This window comes from Coturnix japonica, chromosome 3 (assembly GCF_054131305.1).
Source record: "Coturnix japonica strain WE chromosome 3, WE-NBRP24, whole genome shotgun sequence".
In the NCBI taxonomy this organism is placed as follows: domain Eukaryota; kingdom Metazoa; phylum Chordata; class Aves; order Galliformes; family Phasianidae; genus Coturnix; species Coturnix japonica.
Window position 1 is genome coordinate 41,538,138 of NC_140665.1, and position 19,385 is coordinate 41,557,522.

Here is a 19,385-nt window from a genome sequence, read left to right on the forward strand (position 1 = left end):
AGCGTATTCACGGTACAGGGACATGAACCAAAATAACTGCTTCTAGTTGAGAGAGGGCTTTAATGATACAGATGTTTACAATATCTGGAACGGTGCTGCATAAGTCACCTCTTAAAGAGGAAAAAATACAAGCTGTTAGTATAGCACTGCATGAAAGAGAATTGATTCCTTCATTGTGCTGCTTGTTAAGTATTAATAAGTATCTCAGCACTGAATAATTCTGGGCTGAATTAGTCCTGTGGGGGGGGGGGGGGGGGGGGGGGAAACAAAAAAAAAAACCCACAAAAAACCCCAAAAACCCCAAAAAACAAACAAACAAAAACAAACAAACAAACAAAAAAAAAACTGAAAGAGAAGGCAAACTTGCAGTGTGAGACCTCTTTAGGTCTTATGACTTCTGTGTTTTGGTGCTTGCTGGTTTTGCACAGTATATGTTATGCAGAACCAGATTTGCCTTAACCAGCGCTATTTCTTCTCCAAACTTTTAATTTTGTATCCCTTTAAAATTCAGGCTGTCTAGTCACTGAAAACCATCATGAATGGTCCTTTGTGAACATGACTGACACTCCAGGCTGGTATTCCCTAAAAAATAGAGCAAAAAGTCAAGTGTTTGCAAAGAGTTATATTTGTTGGAGGTTTTTTGCCCAATGATTTTGGTTATTGACTCATGTAAGGCAAGTACTTAGTCCAAATCTGTAAGCCTGAAAGTGCTTCATCTTTGTCTCAGAGTGCAACTTAACTACAAGTCAGAAGGCCTAGCCCTGGAATCCCGAAGTGTGGGCTTCTTTAGAGCCCAATGAGCACGATGCCAAGGATTCCTATTTACCTTCCCAAGACTTATGTCAGGGCCTTATTCTCTTCCAATGAAAAAACTGGGGACTTGGTGCATTGAAAGCCACTTGCTTCAGTTTGATGACATAAGCAGTTCTTTGTCCAACCTACCAAAAGAAAACACTTTCACATCATCCTATCCAAAGGAAGTTACCAAAGTCACTGAAAGTGGATAGCATTTAAATGAGAAAGTGCATAGAAATTAATTACTTTTCAGAGCATGGAAAATGAAGTAATAAGAGAGCTCTTAGTACCTTACTGTACTTTTTTTCCCTTAAGGCCTGAGGGATAGCTAATCAGAGTGCCAGGCAGAGAAGAAAAGCAGGATTCTCATGGAGCTGGGGGTGAGAAGCACTAGAATTCTTATATAAAAAGATAAGTAATTAATGGTGATACAGATTAAAAAGAAAAAGCTCAAAGAATCCTTGTAAATTATTTTAGATCTGGTATCACCAGCTGCAAAACTTTTTACAAGCACACCCAGTCAACCAGCAACATGCTGCCTTCTCCCGTTCATCTTCTGAGATGGTCCCTGAGGGTTCTGATGTGCAGAGTCAGTTCTAGACTGAGAGTGAAGAAAGCCATTCTTGGGATAGAACATGGAAACTGCCACCACCTTTTGATCTTCTTCTTTCCTACTGTGCATCAGTTTAACTTATGGAGAAGGTAGCTCCTCTGAACAGCTCAAATCTTGTTGTATGTAGTGGGAAGAAGTGAAACAAAAAGAGTGCTCAGGAATAATGATGGAAAGCTTTTCTTTGGCAAGATCCAATAGGGTGGAATAGTATCTCACAGGGAGTTGAAGTGTCACTTGGTATGGCCTCAGAGGCTATTGTTTATGGAACTATCCTGTTCAACCCCAGGCAATGAGCTGTTCTGTATTTCCATTCCTAATTTCCATCATTTCCCAATAATAACACCATCTCCCAGCATGGCAGTAACTTAGTGGAAACACTTGTGTCAAGGCAGATCCCAATGGGAACTTCCTCAACCTCAGGAGTAGCATAGCGTGATGTGTTATACTGTGATAGAGTATCAGTCTCTACTTGCTGGCTGGGCGATATTTGTATATAAATGTAGCATTTAAAAGGAAACATGTAACAGCACAGGATTGTACCTTAAACTTGACAAGTATATTCAGTTCTCTTCCCTGTAAGTTTTCAGGGCATCTCTCTGAAGGGAAGGGATGTGCTACTAAGTCCTGAAAACCTCCACGATTCATTCACAAAAATAAGCATCTTACTATCTAAGAAAGCATCTCCCGCTGATGGTTTGAAAGCTTCCTCCTTTACTTTGCAGCCACGTCTTACCAAAGCCTTGTGTGGGAGATAACAGAAACATCAAAGGCCATCATGAATGCCAAATTTAACATCCATTCGAGAGAGAGAGTAGCTATATATCCGCTCTCTGCTTGGCGCTGCTTGCTGTATTTCCCTTCTCACCAAGATAAACTTAAAGAAGAGAAAGGAGTCAGCACCTTGTGAATGTTCCCAGCAGACACCGAACCTGACTCAGGCTTGTAGTGATAGCACTTACATCACCCGTATGTAAAACTGTTCCAGCAAGGAGCTGGCTGAACGGTTTGGGCAAGCGGCCACTTACTGCATGCAGTCATTTGGAGGCCAGACAAGCCGTGTCCCAGACCCGGAAGGCTGCTGAAAGTAAGGGGCTGGGAGTGCAGTGAGAGGACAGGAATCAGCATTCACAGAGCCCTCAAAAAAAAAAAAGCAAACAAAAACGATCACAATCGGGTTTGTGTCGAGCAGCGCAGCAAACCCCTGCACGGCTCGAAACCAGCAGGAAGGCTGCTTTGGGTTCCCCTTTAGGGATGCGCAGCACACACCGCTCGCTACGGCTCCTCCGGAGAGCCCCACGCCCGCGGATCGCGCTCCGCACCCCGCCCACACGCGCGGCGTCCCGCTGCCAGCACGCGGCGGCCCGAGCTCCCCTCGGCCCTCCCTCCCTCCGGGGGCGGCGCGGGGGAGGCGGGCGCGCGGCAGAGGCTGCGCTCCCCCCGCGGCGGCGGAGCCGGGCGCGCTGCCCGCAACGGGAGCGCGGAGCGGTGCCGGCGTACCCGCTGCCGCCCGGGAGCCGCGTGTTGCCGACCCCGAGCTACCGAGTGCCCGGGCCAACGTTGGTTGGCTGCTCCGAGATACCCGGGTACCCCCGCAGCTCTCCCCATATGTGGGTAAAATCGGGGTAGCGAGAGCGTGACCCCTCATGGGAAGGAATGGGCTGTTTCGAGTCGGCTTTTATTTCTCTTCTTTGTAAGCACAGAATCACAGAATGACCCGGGTTGGAAGGGACCTCACGGATCATGTAGTTCCAACCCCCCTGCCTAGCAGGGCCACCAAACATACACATTTACTAGATCAGGTTGCCCAGCACCTTCCGATACTGCAAAAGAAATAAATAAATAAGCCCTAAATAAATAAAGAAACAGATCCCTGCAGCCTGTGCTGCAAGAAATTGCTACTTCTGCCCTAGCTATGCACCGGGAGCACTTCAGTGTGTATACGGTCCTAAATACGCTTGGAAAGATTGGGGTGGGGGGAGGGCGGGGAGCCGGGGGGGAGGGCACTTTTCCCCAGCTTTCATCATTGCCTGCTTGGAGAGAGACAGAAATAATTAAGGGGAAAAAAAATCCCCCCCCCCCCCCCCCCCCCCCGCGCGCACTCCCCCACCCACCCGAGCAATCATAATACATTGAAATTTCCCAAAGTCTCGTCAGCTGCAAAAAATAAATGTTTCTGGAGCTGGAGGATCATGTTGCAGAAGCGTGTGACTGCGAGACCCAGATTCCTTTCCCTGCTTCCCTCGTCTCTTTCCTTAGGTGATTTTTAGCATTATTATTTGTTTTGGGAGGGGAAAAATCCTCCTCGCTTCAGTCTCTTGCTAGAGGTCCAGACTGCTTACGTCTGAGCGCCCCTTATCATTTCAGTGAATGGCAATTGCAGCCTTGGTGCTGTTATAGCAATGAAGCTACAGACGTCATTGCCTCCTGTTGGACGTGAGATGTGTCCAAGCATCAGCCCCTTCTGCTTAAGAAAAACTCTTTAACTTCCATGCAGCCGGCAGGCAGGCTTTCCTAAGATCCTGTGGACCCAACACCGCATTGATACCGTTATATATTTTTCTTTATATATGCATATACATATACACAGGTGTACGTGTGTACGTGTGTTTGTATGTATGCATATAGAGAGCCAGAAATAGCTAATTTAAAGCCGCTGCCGCACAGCGAGCTTCTCCAAAATTTCCTGCTCGTCAGAGTAGCTCTGCATCGTTCTGTTAAATGCAGCCAGGCGGGAAAGCCATCGTCCATCAATTTCGGGTAACAAGGACGACCTGTTGAACACCTTTTGCTCTCCGACCCCCGGGAAGATGCTGGGCTGCCGGAGCACGGAAGAGCCAGGACTGTGCCCCGAACTTCACCCGCTCGGCAGCCGCTGTTCCTAAGCCATTTCCCCTCTCCTCCCCCGCCTCTTTGCCTCCCGGACCGAGAATCTGCTCTTTAAAGTTGATCTGACGGGGAAAGCAGAGACGAGCTTGTGCATAGTTCGCAGGGTAAGTTGCGTCCTTCCCTCCGCCCCCCCACCGCGAAAACTACCCGCTAGCGAGCCTCGAGAGTCCCCCCCGCCAGGACGGGGACAGGTGGCGGGGGGGGGGGGGAGAGGGACGGGACCCCCAGCGACAGCGGCGCACCTCCATTCCGGCACCGAAAGGGTTAGCGAGGGACCGAGCCGCCCGCCTCACTGCGGGGGTACCCACTCCGCGGCAGAGTTTGCGAGGCCCGAGTTGTTCGTGAATGTTCCCAGCCGGCCTCTGCCGCTCCCGCAGGTGCAGGGCTGGCTGCCCATCGCCCCCGCCGCGCCCCGGCCCTCCGCCGCCGGCTCTCACCCCTGCCCGGGCGCCGCGGCCACGGGGAGCCCCGGCTGCCGGTTCCCTGCGCACATGACCCCTGCAGGGAGCCGAGCCTCCCTGCACCTGCAGGCGCTTGTCATCCCTCCTCCTCTGCTCCCGGATTTCTTTTTAATTCACTCGTCCTCCCTACTTCCCCCACCCCATCCACCCCCCGCCCCCCCGGAATCCATTCAGCTTTTACCTTTTTTTTTCTTTTTTTGTTTTTTTTGTTTTTTTTTTTTCCTTTTTCTCCCCCTTCTTCTTTTCTTTTTTTAACCAGAAGGAATCCCAACAGGGGAAAATAATATCAGTCAGCTCCCTCCCCCCTCTCTCCCCTCCCCCCCCCAAAAAAAAAAAGCACCACCCGTTAACATTTGGCAAAACAACAGAGGATGTCGTCTCTCCGATTTTCACCCGCACACACTCAGATGAGCGAGCGAGGAAGGGGGGGGGGGGACCCAAGCAGCCCCTCTAGACGTGGGGCTGCATTGATGGGATTGTGATTTGTAGGATTTCTCCACTTAGTCCCTGCCTCCTACTTGCTCTCCAGCCACTCCAAAGTCTCTTCCCCTCTCTTTAAGCAGCGATTTCTTTCAATCTCTCTCTCTCCCTTCCCGTGTCTCTCTCACACTCTCCCTCTCTCTCCACATACACTCATCTCCCCGGAGAGAGAGAGAGGAGAAACTCCACTCCTAAACACCGACCAGATGTCGAAGAAACGCAAAGCTCTGGAGGGTGGCGGAGCCCAGCTCCCCCCCGAGGACCCCAGAGCCTGCTTTGGGGCCGGCGAGGAGCAAGGTAGGGCGGCGGAGGCCTGCAGGTGGCCGGGCGGTGGGCAGCTGGGAGCCTCCCGTAGCCCAGAAATGCTGGGCACCTAGGCCAGCCTTCTGCCTCGAAGGGCTGGCATCAGCAGGGCTGTAACCCTCACCCATGCTGACCTCTGAGAGGGATGAGGGGAACGGGAGAGGAAGGGGCAGGGTGGGGTGCAGAGGGAGCGGCGGGGCTGCTGGCGGTCAGGCTGCCCTCCCGCTGCTGTTTGTCACCAGCGTTGGTATTGCCTCATTGATCTGCTGCTCGTCTAAATCTCTGCTTACAGGGCATTCTGAGCTTGGGCAGTCAGCAATCTGTAGGCACCTATATATATACGTTGTGATTTTGAGTGGGTCTGGTTTCCTTTGGTGAGCCCTCATCCCTGGTGTGATGTCGGTTGCGTCATGTTGAGGCTTCACATGCTGCACTTGCAGCGCACTTTGCAGCTAGCTGAAGTTGGTTTTTCCATAGCCTTGGTGCTCTGCTGCAGTTTTTGAGCTCCAAGAATTTGTGGTGAGAGCTGCTCGGTACTTTTTGACAAGATAATATCAACGTGGAAGCTGGGTGGTATAAAATCAGCTATGCACACAAGTGTGAGAGAGTTCTGTAGCCAAATTCCTTGTTGCTCTGCCGGCCCTGTGGCTCCTGTCCTTTGTGTATGTTTTGACCAGGTGGGCCCAGATGAACTAAGCTGAGCCTCGGTGCTCTGGGGTTGTGGCTGTAGTACATAGGAGAGAGGAAAATGCCGGTTGAATTTAGAACAGTTTTTCAGGCTGCTGCAAGGGGCTCTGGAGACTACGATGGGATCTGATGGGGCATGTGGTGGGTTCAGATGGCAATCTAAATGTGTCTCTTCTCTGTGTTTGCATTCAGAAATGCTTATGTTCGAGCAGGTGTAAAGCTGGGCAGGGCAGACAGGGATGAAATGAGTGTGTTCTCCATCATGGAGTCAGTGGCCCTTTTTGTGAAGGATGTGACGGATCATAATGCCACAAGTCACCCAGACCATGGAATTCACTCACCGCCATGGATGTTTTTGCTTTCTGCAGTGAAATGTCTCCAGTACAGTGACTGGTGTGCTCTTTTGGTTACATTAGAAAGGAGCACTTGTAGTGATTAACCATCACTTTCAGAAGATATCGGTTAGGGTTTATGTGGTTGTTGGTTTTAAATTGCTTGGCTCTCCAACAAGAAAATAAGATTCTTATTCCTATTTTCTTATTATTTGACTGCTGAAGACCAGTCTTGATATTTGAGGGACATTTTCAGATGCTGTGAATGGCTTTATTTGCATGACAACATTTGATGTTTTTTTTTGCAATGTGGAATTTTGCTGTTACTAACCTGGAAAATCTTACCTCTTTGTCAGCAATAGATGAAGTTAAACACAGGAATGGCATTCAGCAGAGACCTGGAAGTTGTCTATAGGTTACATGTAATTTTAATTTAAATGTATGCTATTAGTGGGTGCAGGAACACCTTACAGATCATTGTGATTTAGAGGTCTGTGTCTGTTTGTTTTTTGTTTTATTTAATAATAATAATGAAATATATATATATTTTAAACTCCACAATAGTATTTCCTATAACACTTCTGATTATGTAACAAGAAACAGAAAGCAAATATAACTTTAAAATAGGACTTTGATTTCAATGCACACAAAACAAATGAAATGGAAATTGCAAAACATATTTAGTAAAGCATTGGTGTGTGATATGGAGAGGGTAAATAGACTATCGTTTTCCTTATAAGGGGGCATAACATGTTTTGTAAATCAAACTGATTGAAAACCTGTTCTGTACCTGGGTAATCCAGGCTTATGTAGTCTTTGGCACAGCAAATGGTGAAATTTAATTTGAAATTTAATGGTTTTATTTCTGAGCTCAAAATTATTTTTATGAACTTTTCTTCTGTGTATTTTTTTCCCCTTCTATTTTACAGGAAGGAATGTTGCTTGTTAATTACATTGTCTGTGTGGCTACGTAACTGTAGAAACCATTAAGGGTGTGCAGTGTATCACAGTGTTGTAGTGAGTGTGTTTGTGTGTGAGATGGTGGATGTGGAGGTTTCTTAAGGCATGAGATGTACAGGTAATTTTTTGGATTAATCTGAAGTATCTCACCGTAAAGCACTGTGTTCTTGCAGTTGGTTTACTACCTCTGTAGAGAGGCACACTTCCTAGTTTGGAGTGAGAGTGTGTAATATTTGCCCAGAAGTATGGAAAAGCCATGTAACTGCTGGGTTTTAGCATTAAAACGTGTGTGCATTGGGAGTAGGGAGGCGGGAAGGGGAAATGGGCATTAGTAAACGAAAGGAAGAAAAATAGAGAGCTCAGATTTCTGGAGGCTGCCAAATCCTGTATTCCTGCAGAAGTTGAACGCAGAAGCTCTGCTGTCCTCAGCTAATGAGGTGACTTCTTCCAGTGACAGATGTGTGTGTGAGAGAGGGCCTGGATCTGGGTCTGCCATCTTAAGTCAATGTGTCGCCTGGTCAGTTAAGGGCACATGCTGCCAACAAACAAACCGTTGTTTCTTTTGAGGGTCTGCATTTCTGTGTTTAAATCTTAAGAGGCTGCATACTAATTCCTAGCTACTCCAGACTCAGTTGGGTATGTGGCCAACTGAAGTGTGTGCTTGCAGAGTTTCATTCAGCTCTTGTTTATCCTCAGTTGGCAAAGCTGTGGGTGGACAGACACTATGTAGGCCACAATACAGATTCTTTTGAACTCCTCTGGTGTGGTTTTGATTTTATTCAAAGTATTTTATGAAGGACTCAGTAGTAACCTTGTCTGGTATAATAGGGTGTGATCCAATGGATGCTAAATATTTCAAACCTCCCTGGTGTAGAGGGGAGAAAAGGAATGAGACTGTTCAGCACCCCCCAGCTTCTCAACTGTGAGAGCCTGGGCCTGTGTATCTTACTCACTGCACTTCATTGTGTCACCTTATTTAGAGGTGGGCTCATACCTGTAGTATGTAGAGATAGTGGTGCTTCCAGGGGGAATTTAGATTTTGTGTGGGCTGAATTGCTACTGAGAGGTGCCCCTTTCTTTGTAATGACCATGCATGGAGTCTAGGGTAACTGTACTGGATTCTTTTTAGCTGTCTAAATAGCAGAATTTCTAGCAAAGCAGATGAGGTCTCACCAGAGAGACAAGACATGGTCATTTGGTGTGTTTGTGTCATCATGTTAGTGATACCTAGCATTGAGAAGGTGGGATTAACCTATTGAAATATGGCCCTCTGGACTCCCCTTTATCAGCAGGAAACAGAATGTTTCTAGAGTGCAATTCATCTCTTCTCAAAGTGGAAATCTATGTTTAGTCAGCAGAATCACATCTGAGAAGTGCTGTTTTTTGAATATAAAGGCAGTTGAAACATCTCACATAGATGTAGACAGCTGTAGGTTCAGCAGATGACTCCTGCCTGTTGACCAGCTCTTTTTGGTTTCAGTGCCAGCTGAAAGACAAAGATGACAAAGATGTTTTTCAGCTGCATGTGAAGCAGAGGGTTTCCCTTGTGCAATAATACCCTTGCTCTAAATACTGGTGAAAAAAAAAAAAAAAAAAAAACCCAAAAAAAACCCTCAAAGGAAGAGTCTCATTTTCTGTGAATCCCTGTTTTCTACAAATGTGTTGAAAGATGCAAAAATGGAGAGTGTTGATTTAAAACCCCCCAAAATATGGACTCATCTCAGGACCAAATGCAACCTGATATTGTGTCTAAATTATACCGTAATGCTGCTCAAAATTATCTAGCAGTATCTGGATACAGAAAGAAGAACACAATATTTTGGACATCTTCTTGCAGATGTTTTTGAGTATGATGGATTCAGGGAAGGAAAAACCTCTAAATTCTCATTGGGCTGCTCTTTCTGAATTTGGATTGTGTATGAAGATAACTAAATACATTTATCCTTCCATCTCTCGCATGGTTAAGGTTTTGATAGTACTGAATGGTCTCAATTGTCATAAATGTCAGTGATATTCGAGGTTCTTTTGTACTACTTGAAACTGGTCTCTTAAGAAGAAACTGTTGCAAAACTCCTCTAGAGGCAAAGCTGAAGTCCTACAAACATCTCTGCCTAGGAGGAGCTTTTAATTTATTATTAATTTCTTTGAATTCAATGTGACCAGACAGATGCATAAATGTTAATCATGTACATAAAGAAGTGTTAGCAAGGTCTCAGATATTATTAAGAAAAGCCCACTTGAGGGTCACTTTTACACAGAGGATACTTCCCTAGTAATTACTAGGGATAGCAGTTAGTACTAAAGATAAACTAATTCTAGATGATCTGTGTGAATGTTTAACATCCACGTTTGTTTTGAGTTTTGTCTGGTATACAGCTATTGATTATTATTCAGTCTTAATTTGGGATCATCAGACTTAGAAGTTTGAGATCTTTCTTTTTATTCAAGCCTTACATTGACGTAATGGAAATCAAAATTGAGCCCAAATGCTTCATTGCAATTCCTCCCTTACCCCCATACTCTGTCTTCATCAATACAATTACAGTCTTTACTTCATTTGTGGTTTTATCATGTATGGGACGATTAGGATTCCTCTGAGCTCTGAACGCTCTTGTTCTTCACATCTCTGTGATGCAGGTGGAAAAGAAAAGCAGTTCTTCCCTTGTGAATGCAATTTGTGAGGCTTCAGTTTCTCGTGTACTTCTCCATCCTCTGTGTTCTGGTCACTCCTTTCTATTTGCTTCTGATCCATGAAATAAACAAGCCCAGTGTATCTCTGTGTACCATTCTAGCAGATCTGTCTACTTGGAGCTAAAACGTTTAGCAACAGAAGCTTATGCATTTGTGAGGTCATGGGTAAGAGAAGGGATTTATCGTACAGATTATTTTCTTTTATTTTGGTGCCATTATTGTAATACATAGAAGAAAAAAAAATGCAATAACTTTCACTTTGTTTAAGAAAAAAAAAAAAAAAAATGGAAAAAAAAAAACCAGGAGAGAGGATGGACAAAACAAATGCATCAAGAGCTTTTTAAGGGCTTTGTTCAGGGCAAGAAAACTCACTTTCCAAAGCTGATTAACTCAATGGTTACTGATAGTTTCTTGCATTCATTTTGATTTTTCATCTCTTTGTCCTGAGGCAGTCAAGGATTTGCCTTCCAGATGCTGTAGAAGGATAGATGGGGTCTAACTTCTAGTTTCAGATGATCCAATGCAACGTGCTGAAAGGGAAGACAGTTTTACAAACCCACTTCAAAGAACGGGCAGCTGCAAAATTAGAGTGCTGCAAAGATGTTAAGCTAAGGAAAACTCAAAGTGGTTGGAAAGAGAGAGCATGGACAAGTTATATATGCTGTGAAATAACACTGTAAGCCCTAGGAAAAAAAAAAAATAAAGTGTCTACTTCAGTTTGTTGCTGACTTGCCTTCCCATCCACTATTTCTTAAAAGCTGTTGAGGAGCTTTTCTCTTTCCATTTGCATTTGTTTCAGAAAGATATATTAGTGTGTACTGAGGTGTAAGTTTATGAACACTGCTGTAAGTAAAATGCAAAGGCTTATATTTAAGCATTTTTTCTGAATTGGTGTCTGTGTGGGAGAGGGCATATTCTGCCCGGCACTGCAATGTTGCATAGCACAGCTCAGTCTTCAGCTGCTCATAGCAAGAAGTGAGGTCACTATCTACATTGTAGCAGACAAAAAAAAAAAAAAGCTACCCTGACCGACATCACCAGGCAGAGCCATAGGGAAAATGGTGGTATTTTAAGGTTGGAAAGTGTGACTTTGGGTGAATTACTGACTTGCCCTAAAAATAGATTTATCCAAACATTTAAAAAATGGGGATGACTTTTTAATTGTTAGTGGGCATTTGATATTTCAGCTATGTTGGTTATGGAGCATGTATGGTAATTCTATTAAACTGCCTAGTGAGTCAGGAACTGGAATTTGAGAGAAGTCTCCCGAGTGTATGAATTACTTGAGAATGGGACTTTGAGTAAGTAACCAGAGTTTCCTGGGAAACTGTCACTTGAAGCTTTGTGACGAGACTCTGCTTACAGCTCCGTGAAGTTGTAGGATAATTCCTGTGATGCTGATGATGCTGCAGCCCTGTTTCCATCTGGCTGTGAGTGCAAGATGTTCACTAGTCCAATCGTCCTGTCCTGGCCCCAAGCCCCCATGATCCATGGTAGACTCCAGTCTACCAGTATTAGCCCTGGGTAGCAACTACAGTTGGAAACAGTGAAGTGGCACAGTTGGCTGAGTCCATGTCTGCTGGTTGCTGTCTCCCTGCCCTAGTCAGTGGAGAGCGAGCAGCATAGGAAAAGATCTTTGAGGGAGATGTCCTGCTCACTGCATGGGGACTAGGCCTGGTCTTTGGAAAGCCAATCCCTCATCTGACCTCTGCTGCTCCCTTGATTCGCAGTGGTACTGCCTGGGCAATAGAGGAACTTGATGACAAAGAAGGTCTCTTGAATTAGAATACCTTCTAAAACTTGCAGTAAAAGCTGAATAGCACCAGCATTCATAAAGGTAGCAGAATTAAAAAGAAAGTGAAATTGAAAATATGTGGCTAAACTTTTAGACAAATCGATGTGAAGAGCTAGCAGCTTTCCTTTGATTTCTGGTAGAATGAAAGTCTATATGAATCTCCCTGGATTTACTGATTTTGTGTTGTGTTACATTCATTTTCCTTAGCAATTCTCCTCTTTAAAAAACAAACAAACAAACAAACAATAAAACCCTGCTTCCCCTTTTCTGGTCACTGAAGGACCAGAACCATTCCTTTTAACATAAGAGAGAGAGCCCCTGTCTCCCTTATCTCAGTGTTCAACTTTACCTGGCACAGCATTACCAGAAGGTTGCATTTTATTGCTTTATCGCCACCTTGCCATTTCTTTTGAATGCATCTGAGTCAGGTGGTTCTGTACAGGAAAGGAGAAGAGTTGCATAAGCAATGATATTATTATCAATAATATGCAAAAGCAAAGGCTGTAATGATTGCTGATGAAGCACTAATGTATTAATAAAGCTGCTTTGTGCTTTCCCCCTGTGGCCTTAATTTTTTTTTTTTGCACTCTTTGGGCATAATCATGTTTTCAGGTTACTAGTGATAATGCAGAAACATTGGCAACTCAGTGTGCAACAGTTGTAGCTTTATGCTGGAGGACGAGGGACACTGTCTGGCCTTGATGGGCTAGAATACATTAGGTTTGTGTGTTTATCACTTCAGTCACAGTGTGATGGCTAATAATGTTGACATTTCAGGTGTGCCCACACATTGGGCTATTGAGCTTGTGTTCCTAAGCTTATTCCCAGTATGTCTGCTAACGTGTGGAATAAGCAACTGCACTCAAGCTATCCACACAGTATTTTGTCAAGTACTGTATCTCATCTGAGGGTCAGTTGGTAGTGGACTAATTCTTACATTGGTTTCCAGTCAGTGTTGGGCCCAGACATAATACAGGATAATTAAAAAAAATAAAAATAAAAAAAAATCAGTATCATAAAGATCAGAGGTGGAGGAGTCGTGCATGACAGCAACATGAAATAATAATAACAATTAATAAATAAATGAGAGAGGAAAAAGATAGCTCTCAGATTAACATTGCAAATCACTAATAAATGACCAGTCTTCGAAGGAAAGCTTACTTTACTTACAGATTAAGCTGCAAAAGTGGTGAAGCAAAGATTTCAGGGTATCTGGAGATGACATCCTCCCCATTTGTATAGGCTAAATATCAGAAGAGAACTACCTCCAAGGAGAGCCTTTTAATAATTTTTTGCAACATTGTCTTAGTCTGTATGTAGCTGTTAGGTTAACACAACCAAGTATTGGTAACATCTATGTAAGAAAAGAAAAATAACTGTTCTGTTTGCAATCAGGTCAGTTATCTAGACTTTGTCAGTAAGAGTTCCTTACTTAAGTTTCATTTTTTTAACCTTAATTCAGCAGCAGTGTCTTTCTTTTATCTCGCCTCAGCCAAGATGTGCTTATGCGATCTATGATTATTGTTCAGGCTTTACAGATCTTCTCTATGTATGGTTTATCTCTTTCTAATCCTATGCTTACTAACTATGATTTGCAAATAAGTAAGATTAGATGGTAGATCGCCACTGTTCCTGCCCTGTGAGTTCTCCAGCTGTCTCTGGGAAGAAAATTTAAATAAGTTACAGTTGGTTTCAGCTTTGAGGGACATTGGCAGAAACAGGCATAGGAGCACTGTATGGAAACTGCTGAGTCATTGCATGAACTGCTGATTGAGCACCTGGGGAAAGGATCTGGTCAGCCTTGGGAGCACAGGTGAAGGCAATTCAGGTGTGAGACCAGAAGGGGTGGAGTCTGGCTCTCTTAGACCTCATTTAAGGTCTCATTGTCACTAGGGAAAGATCTTTTTCTGGAGATCCCTTTTTAGTGAAGTTTTGTGCTGCAAGTCCAGAGTCTTCTGATCCAGGTGAGTGGTCTTCTTCACTTCATTTATGGTGCCTTTCTCTTGTACCTGTCCTTTCTTTGCCATACCTTTTTTGTAGTGCCTTTCCTATCATATTGATCTGTTCAACTGCTGCAAGCATTCATGTGCAGAGGCTGTTAAGAGGTAACTGGAACTACATGATCCTTGAGGTCCCTTCCAACCCGGGTGATTCTGTGATTCTGTTAAACTGAACGACCTTCCTTCAGCTTTTATTTGCCACCTTTAGACAATATAAGACAGTGAGCTCTTTTAAATTGTTTTGAGGCTAAATCACAAAAGGGCTTGGTGCTGCATCGTGATTTATCCAGGAACTGGTAACTAGCTGGTGAGCATGTCCACAGAGCATGAAAAGTGTTCTCAGTTGTGCAGACAAAGCCATGTTCAGTGCTCTGCCATTCTTCCTTATTGTAAGGTATGTTTGGTTTTTAGTATGTTGTTACTTCTTGAATATACAAGAAAGGTTGTATAGGCCAGCTTTTGCTCTGGATAGCGCAAGGCCATCTTCTTTAGTGTTTTGGTCATGTTGGCAAAATTTTTGTTTTGTTTCGTTACAATATGTAAAGAACTGCAACACTTTATTGCAAAGGGATTTCTAAGTTCAGAAGGCAGCGCTGTGACCCATGCAGGGTTTTATGGCAAAACATATAAATTGCATTGGATTCTGATGATGGTACCAGAAGCTAGCTGATTCCAATAATTTTCTTTAGAAGGTTCTATTTGGACACTCACTGTTATTACACCACTTATGCTTTGGATTGCATAGCCTGTTAGTACATCCTGTACTACTATTTTACTTTAGCATGAGGAAGTTTGAAAGTACTTTTGGTTTTACTGCTGCTTGTAAGAACCACGTGCTGAGGTTGAAGCAGGGAATTGAGATGCAGGCATTTGATTAGGTGGAAAACCTACAGCTAGCTCATCAGTAGTGATAGTGTGCAGATGTAAAGCTACATGGGAAGGTGACTGTGACCTACCCATGCACTCTTGTCTGTCACGTTTTATGGAAGAGACCCTCTGTTGTTTGTCTGCATAGGTGGAGAGAAAGCTACAAGTAGTCATCTTCTTTCTACCCTGTGAAATACAATATAATGGTTTTGTCCAGTGGTAGCCAGTATTTATAAAGAAACCTAAATATATGTGGCTATTAAGGCTGTGTATGCATATTTGATTGAGTTTTCATGAAGATGTGAAGCTGCTAAATCCAAAGAGCTGTTGGATTAACATCAGAAAGAGAATGATATAGTTAGGCATATACATATATATCATATGGAATGTTTTTATTTGGTTTAGAAAGGCCTAAATATCTAGGTGATCCTTTATGCTTTTGCACCAAAAGATGCAGCTTCTTACAGGGTGATCTAGACAGATTGCATTTATTCTCTAACTACAATCTGGGCTTTGGATGTCAGTGTTCCTGAGATTTTCCTTGGTAGAACAAAGTGTTCCCACCTTCTTGTACCACTTCCAGGTAAACAGAGATTAATTAGAAATTTACTGTGCCTTACTGGTTTTTTAGAGGCAGATGTGCAGCACTTGTAGAATTTTTTAATCATTAATAAATGATACCAGTCACTTTTGGCTGGGAAACTGAGGAATAAGCATCACTAATCTTAAAGCAATACATATTTTTGAATTTGTGATTATTAGAAGCTATGAATGAGGGAGAATAAAACAAAAAAATTAAAGCTTAACATGAAGGAATATTTAATTTTATTCAGGAAACATTTTGGCAAAATCCCCTGGATCCACAGAACCTACAGATTTAAGATGTCTTTGCACAGCCAGAGGCTGAGATCATGGCTGTCTAACTACAGTTGGATATTTTAATATCTGCCAAGTTTAGCCTTAAATAAATAAATGAAAAAAGCGTATGCTTCATGCTTTGAACAAACTCTTGAAACAGTTCTCACTTAATATTCTTGAGAATAGTGTCCTCCCTTTGAAGATACTGTCGTCCTGCTCAGAGTCCTTCATGGAACCAAGGAAGTAGCTGTTTAAGGGACGCTATGAAACATCCGAAGGTGCTTTTTGGAACCCCTTAAAATGACCCTGGTTTGAGAAATATGCCCTACTTACTGCCTAGAGTGCAGTAAAATCAGTCACTGGAAATCTATTAGTTGTGGGCAATTGCAAGTGCGTTACCCAACATTAACCCACAAAAAGGAAAATTAACACAGTTAAGAGTAGCTCTTGCCAGAGAAAGATGAACAAATAGGAGCAGAAGCTGAGTGGGAAGCTTCTAGCAGCGGGAGGGGGGGAGACTAAAGATCGTCTGTTCAGACATGCTTTTTTACTTCTCTCCTCTGCAACTCCCCAGGTATTTCTCTTTCTCTTTTAAAGACATACATGTAAATATACCTAATAGTTACTGTGAAATCTGTAATAAGGATCAGGAGGCTGTTTTCAAGGACCACTGTGAAGAAGAGGAATGCTTTTAGAGTGAGGTCACATCCAAAGGCTGCCTCAGCTGATGACAAGCTTGTACTTGAGCACTGTATAAGCACCTGGTCTTGAGTAGTTCCTTCTCCAAAGAGCTTGCAATCTAGTAAATCTGACACATATGTACAGGGCTGTGTTTTTAAAATTGTTTGTTTCCGTTTTTGTGGTTTCTTTTAAGTCTCTTCCCTCCCTATGATGCAAAGTGCTTTTCTTTATCATGCAGCAATACCACTGAAAAGACAATCCAGAAGTTGGCAGGAGTGCAGAGCAGGGAGTGTTTTCTGGTAGCCCAACAAAGAGGGCAGAAAGGATGAACAAGAAAGTTCTGTTTTCTTGCTCCCACATCCTCCTTTATTTGCTGTTTTCTAGTCCCATTTCTCTTTCTCAGAAATGCCTGCTTCTATGATACTCAGCTACATCTGTGCTTAGTGATAACATTGCTGTTCAAACGGCAGGATGGAATGGAACATGTAGGTGAGAGAAAAACATCCAAAGTCAAACAAACTGAAGCAGGGGCCAGAATGTTCCTCTTCACAGCTTCTAAGCAAAAAAATCTCTGGAGAAAAAAAAACACAAAAAAACAAAAAAACAAACCACCCCCATCTCTTGCCTTGCTGTGTTATGTTCGTAGTCAGGACAAAATATGTAGTGCCTTATGGCATTTTGTAACCTTTGATGCAATGACCTCTGTTTACAAATGCAAATTTTCCAAAAAGTCATGACTCAGCTTGAATTATACAAGTTCATTTACACAAATTCAACTGTGAAGTAGGCAGTGGGTTTATTCTGGTATGGTAAAGGTGGTGCTTTGTATTATGTTACCACTTGAGGGTGACATGTTTTCACTGAGTTTAATATAGTCTCTTTTTACTAACCAAAAATAGTTATATTTAACACAGAAATTCTTGTTTGATCATGATCATTCTTATTTTCAGTTGTTTGAAAATACTTTTCTTTAGAATAAACTTAATAAGTTTTCAGTCTTTTATTCTACTGTGTCTTCCGTGTGGAAGTCTTCCTTACAGAAAAAGAATATGAAATCATTCACCCATGAAAACACATCTTTAGTGGTATATAGACTGATATTTGTTGTTACTGAGTTTGTATTGTTTTAGAATGGCTGGGACTGTTTATTTATTTATTTTTTTCCTTCTGCCCAGAAAATCAAGTGGAGAGAGAACAAAATCCACATGGTTATCAGGGACAGTGATTTGCTGTGTTTTTTTTTGGTGCCATTCATTGTAATTTACCAAAGATAAGGGGCTTGGGTAAAAGTTAAAGGAGTATACTCTGGAGGAGCATGCTCTAGTAGTAGTGGAAGTTTAACGTTAAGTTTTGTTTAGCTGTGGAAATACTTGCTTTTGGTTGTGGTGGTGGGTCTAAGTTGAAATTGCTTTCTTACAATGAAGACACAAGTACCCTCCACCCAATTTATTCAGCGTGGAAATCCTGGAAAGATTCTAGATAGGGAGAAACATCATGGCTTTGTTGTACAGCTCCCCAGGTCAGTTTTTTCTGGCATTTTGTCTTAGATTCTCCCTTTTTAATTTTTACCTCTAAAAAGATACTTTCCAGTCTCTTGCAGGATGCTGGTTGTGCTTTTCTGCTCAGCTGTTAATGCCTAATTTAGAAAAACTAAGCCTGTGCTATGATAATGTACAGTGTAGTGGTTTTCCTTAGCCGTATTCTTCCATCCTCCAGATGTCTCTTGAGTACCACACGATACATAAAGTTCATTTTAAAATGAGTGCTGGGTTGGAATATATGAACTCCATAATGACTTGGATGTCAGTTGGAGGAAAATTCATGTCAGGACATCACTGGAAACTGCTGGCACAGCTCTGCTTTTCAGTAACTTTTAGTATCCTTGACTTTTCACGTTAATATTAAAAAATAAGAAGGGACATTAAGTAACTTCTCACCTATCTCACATACTTGCATAGAAAGTGAATGCTTTGCTGGTGTTGAAAATGTTGTTGAATTGTTCATCTGTGATACAAAGGGTTATTAGAGAAGGAATCAATCTGGGGCATGGCATTTGTAAGCCTCCAAAAGTTATTACTAAATCCTTGTGTAAGTTTTTAATATTTATAATGACATGCCTACACAATATTAATACTAAGCTATAGTTTTTAATTTTTTCTCTTCAAGTGGCTTTTGGTTACTTTAATTTAAGTGTCTAACTTTATCTCGGATATCTCCACTTTGTTTAAATGATTACCAGACCTAGTGGGTCTTATGCTATATCATGACCAACCCTTCAGCAGAGGTTAGAAACTATTAACGTTTTCAGCTGTTTCATTGGCTCAGAGAGGTAACAGCAAATACTCTTTACAATTTGCTGAGCATAGAGATAACTCAACAGTACTGAACAAACCTAAATATTGTCTTGTGCTGGCTATATATTGTCATAGTTATACTCATCTTTGTCTATCTTGTGTTTTTTTTTGTTTGTTTTTTAATCTTGCTTTCTTCTGCTATTCTAAATCCTCTTTTAAATCTGACCTGATTTTCTCACAGTTTGCTTTGGAGAGCATGAGTGACCAGCATCCGACAGATTTGGTACTTGGTAAGGGGCCCGGGCTAGGAGATGACTTCAGGTATCATCTCCATCTCATCCAGATCTGGATATTCTTATTGGGTGTGTTGTGTTTAGGCATTTGTATTTTAAATTAACTTAAACAAAGGAGTTTGTCTATCAAGTAGCAAAGGATGAGAAGCACCTGCTCCAGAAAAGCTAATTGAGCAGATGATAGAGTTCAAGGATGTCATGGAAAGTGGTGGAAAATGGTTACAAGAGTGAAGTGAGATTATATATTTTTAGTAATATAATTAATAATTTGCTGTATTTGTTAAGTCTGAATTGTCTCTGTGGAAAAGCTACTGTTGCCTTTTTTCCTCTTCAGAATTTCTTGGTTCAAGTATTGATATTACTTAACCACACTTTTGTATGAACTGCTG

At 42.6% G+C, this 19,385-nt stretch overlaps 1 protein-coding gene across 3 annotated transcripts in view; it reads left to right on the top strand.

Annotated features, from left to right (window-relative positions):
• The first annotated feature begins 3,755 nt into the window (after positions 1-3,755).
• PDE10A (phosphodiesterase 10A) overlaps positions 3,756-19,385 on the top strand; it is a 337,941-nt gene continuing 322,311 nt past the window's right edge. For 2 of the 3 annotated variants that reach the window (XM_085543451.1, XM_032443890.2), the window contains exon 1: positions 5,122-5,532. In XM_085543451.1, coding sequence (XP_085399577.1) covers positions 5,442-5,532 — 91 coding nt within the window. In that variant the 5' untranslated portion in view covers positions 5,122-5,441. Of the gene's footprint in view, positions 4,399-5,121; positions 5,533-19,385 lie in introns of those variants that run through there. The other variant, XM_085543452.1, reaches the window with a different exon arrangement.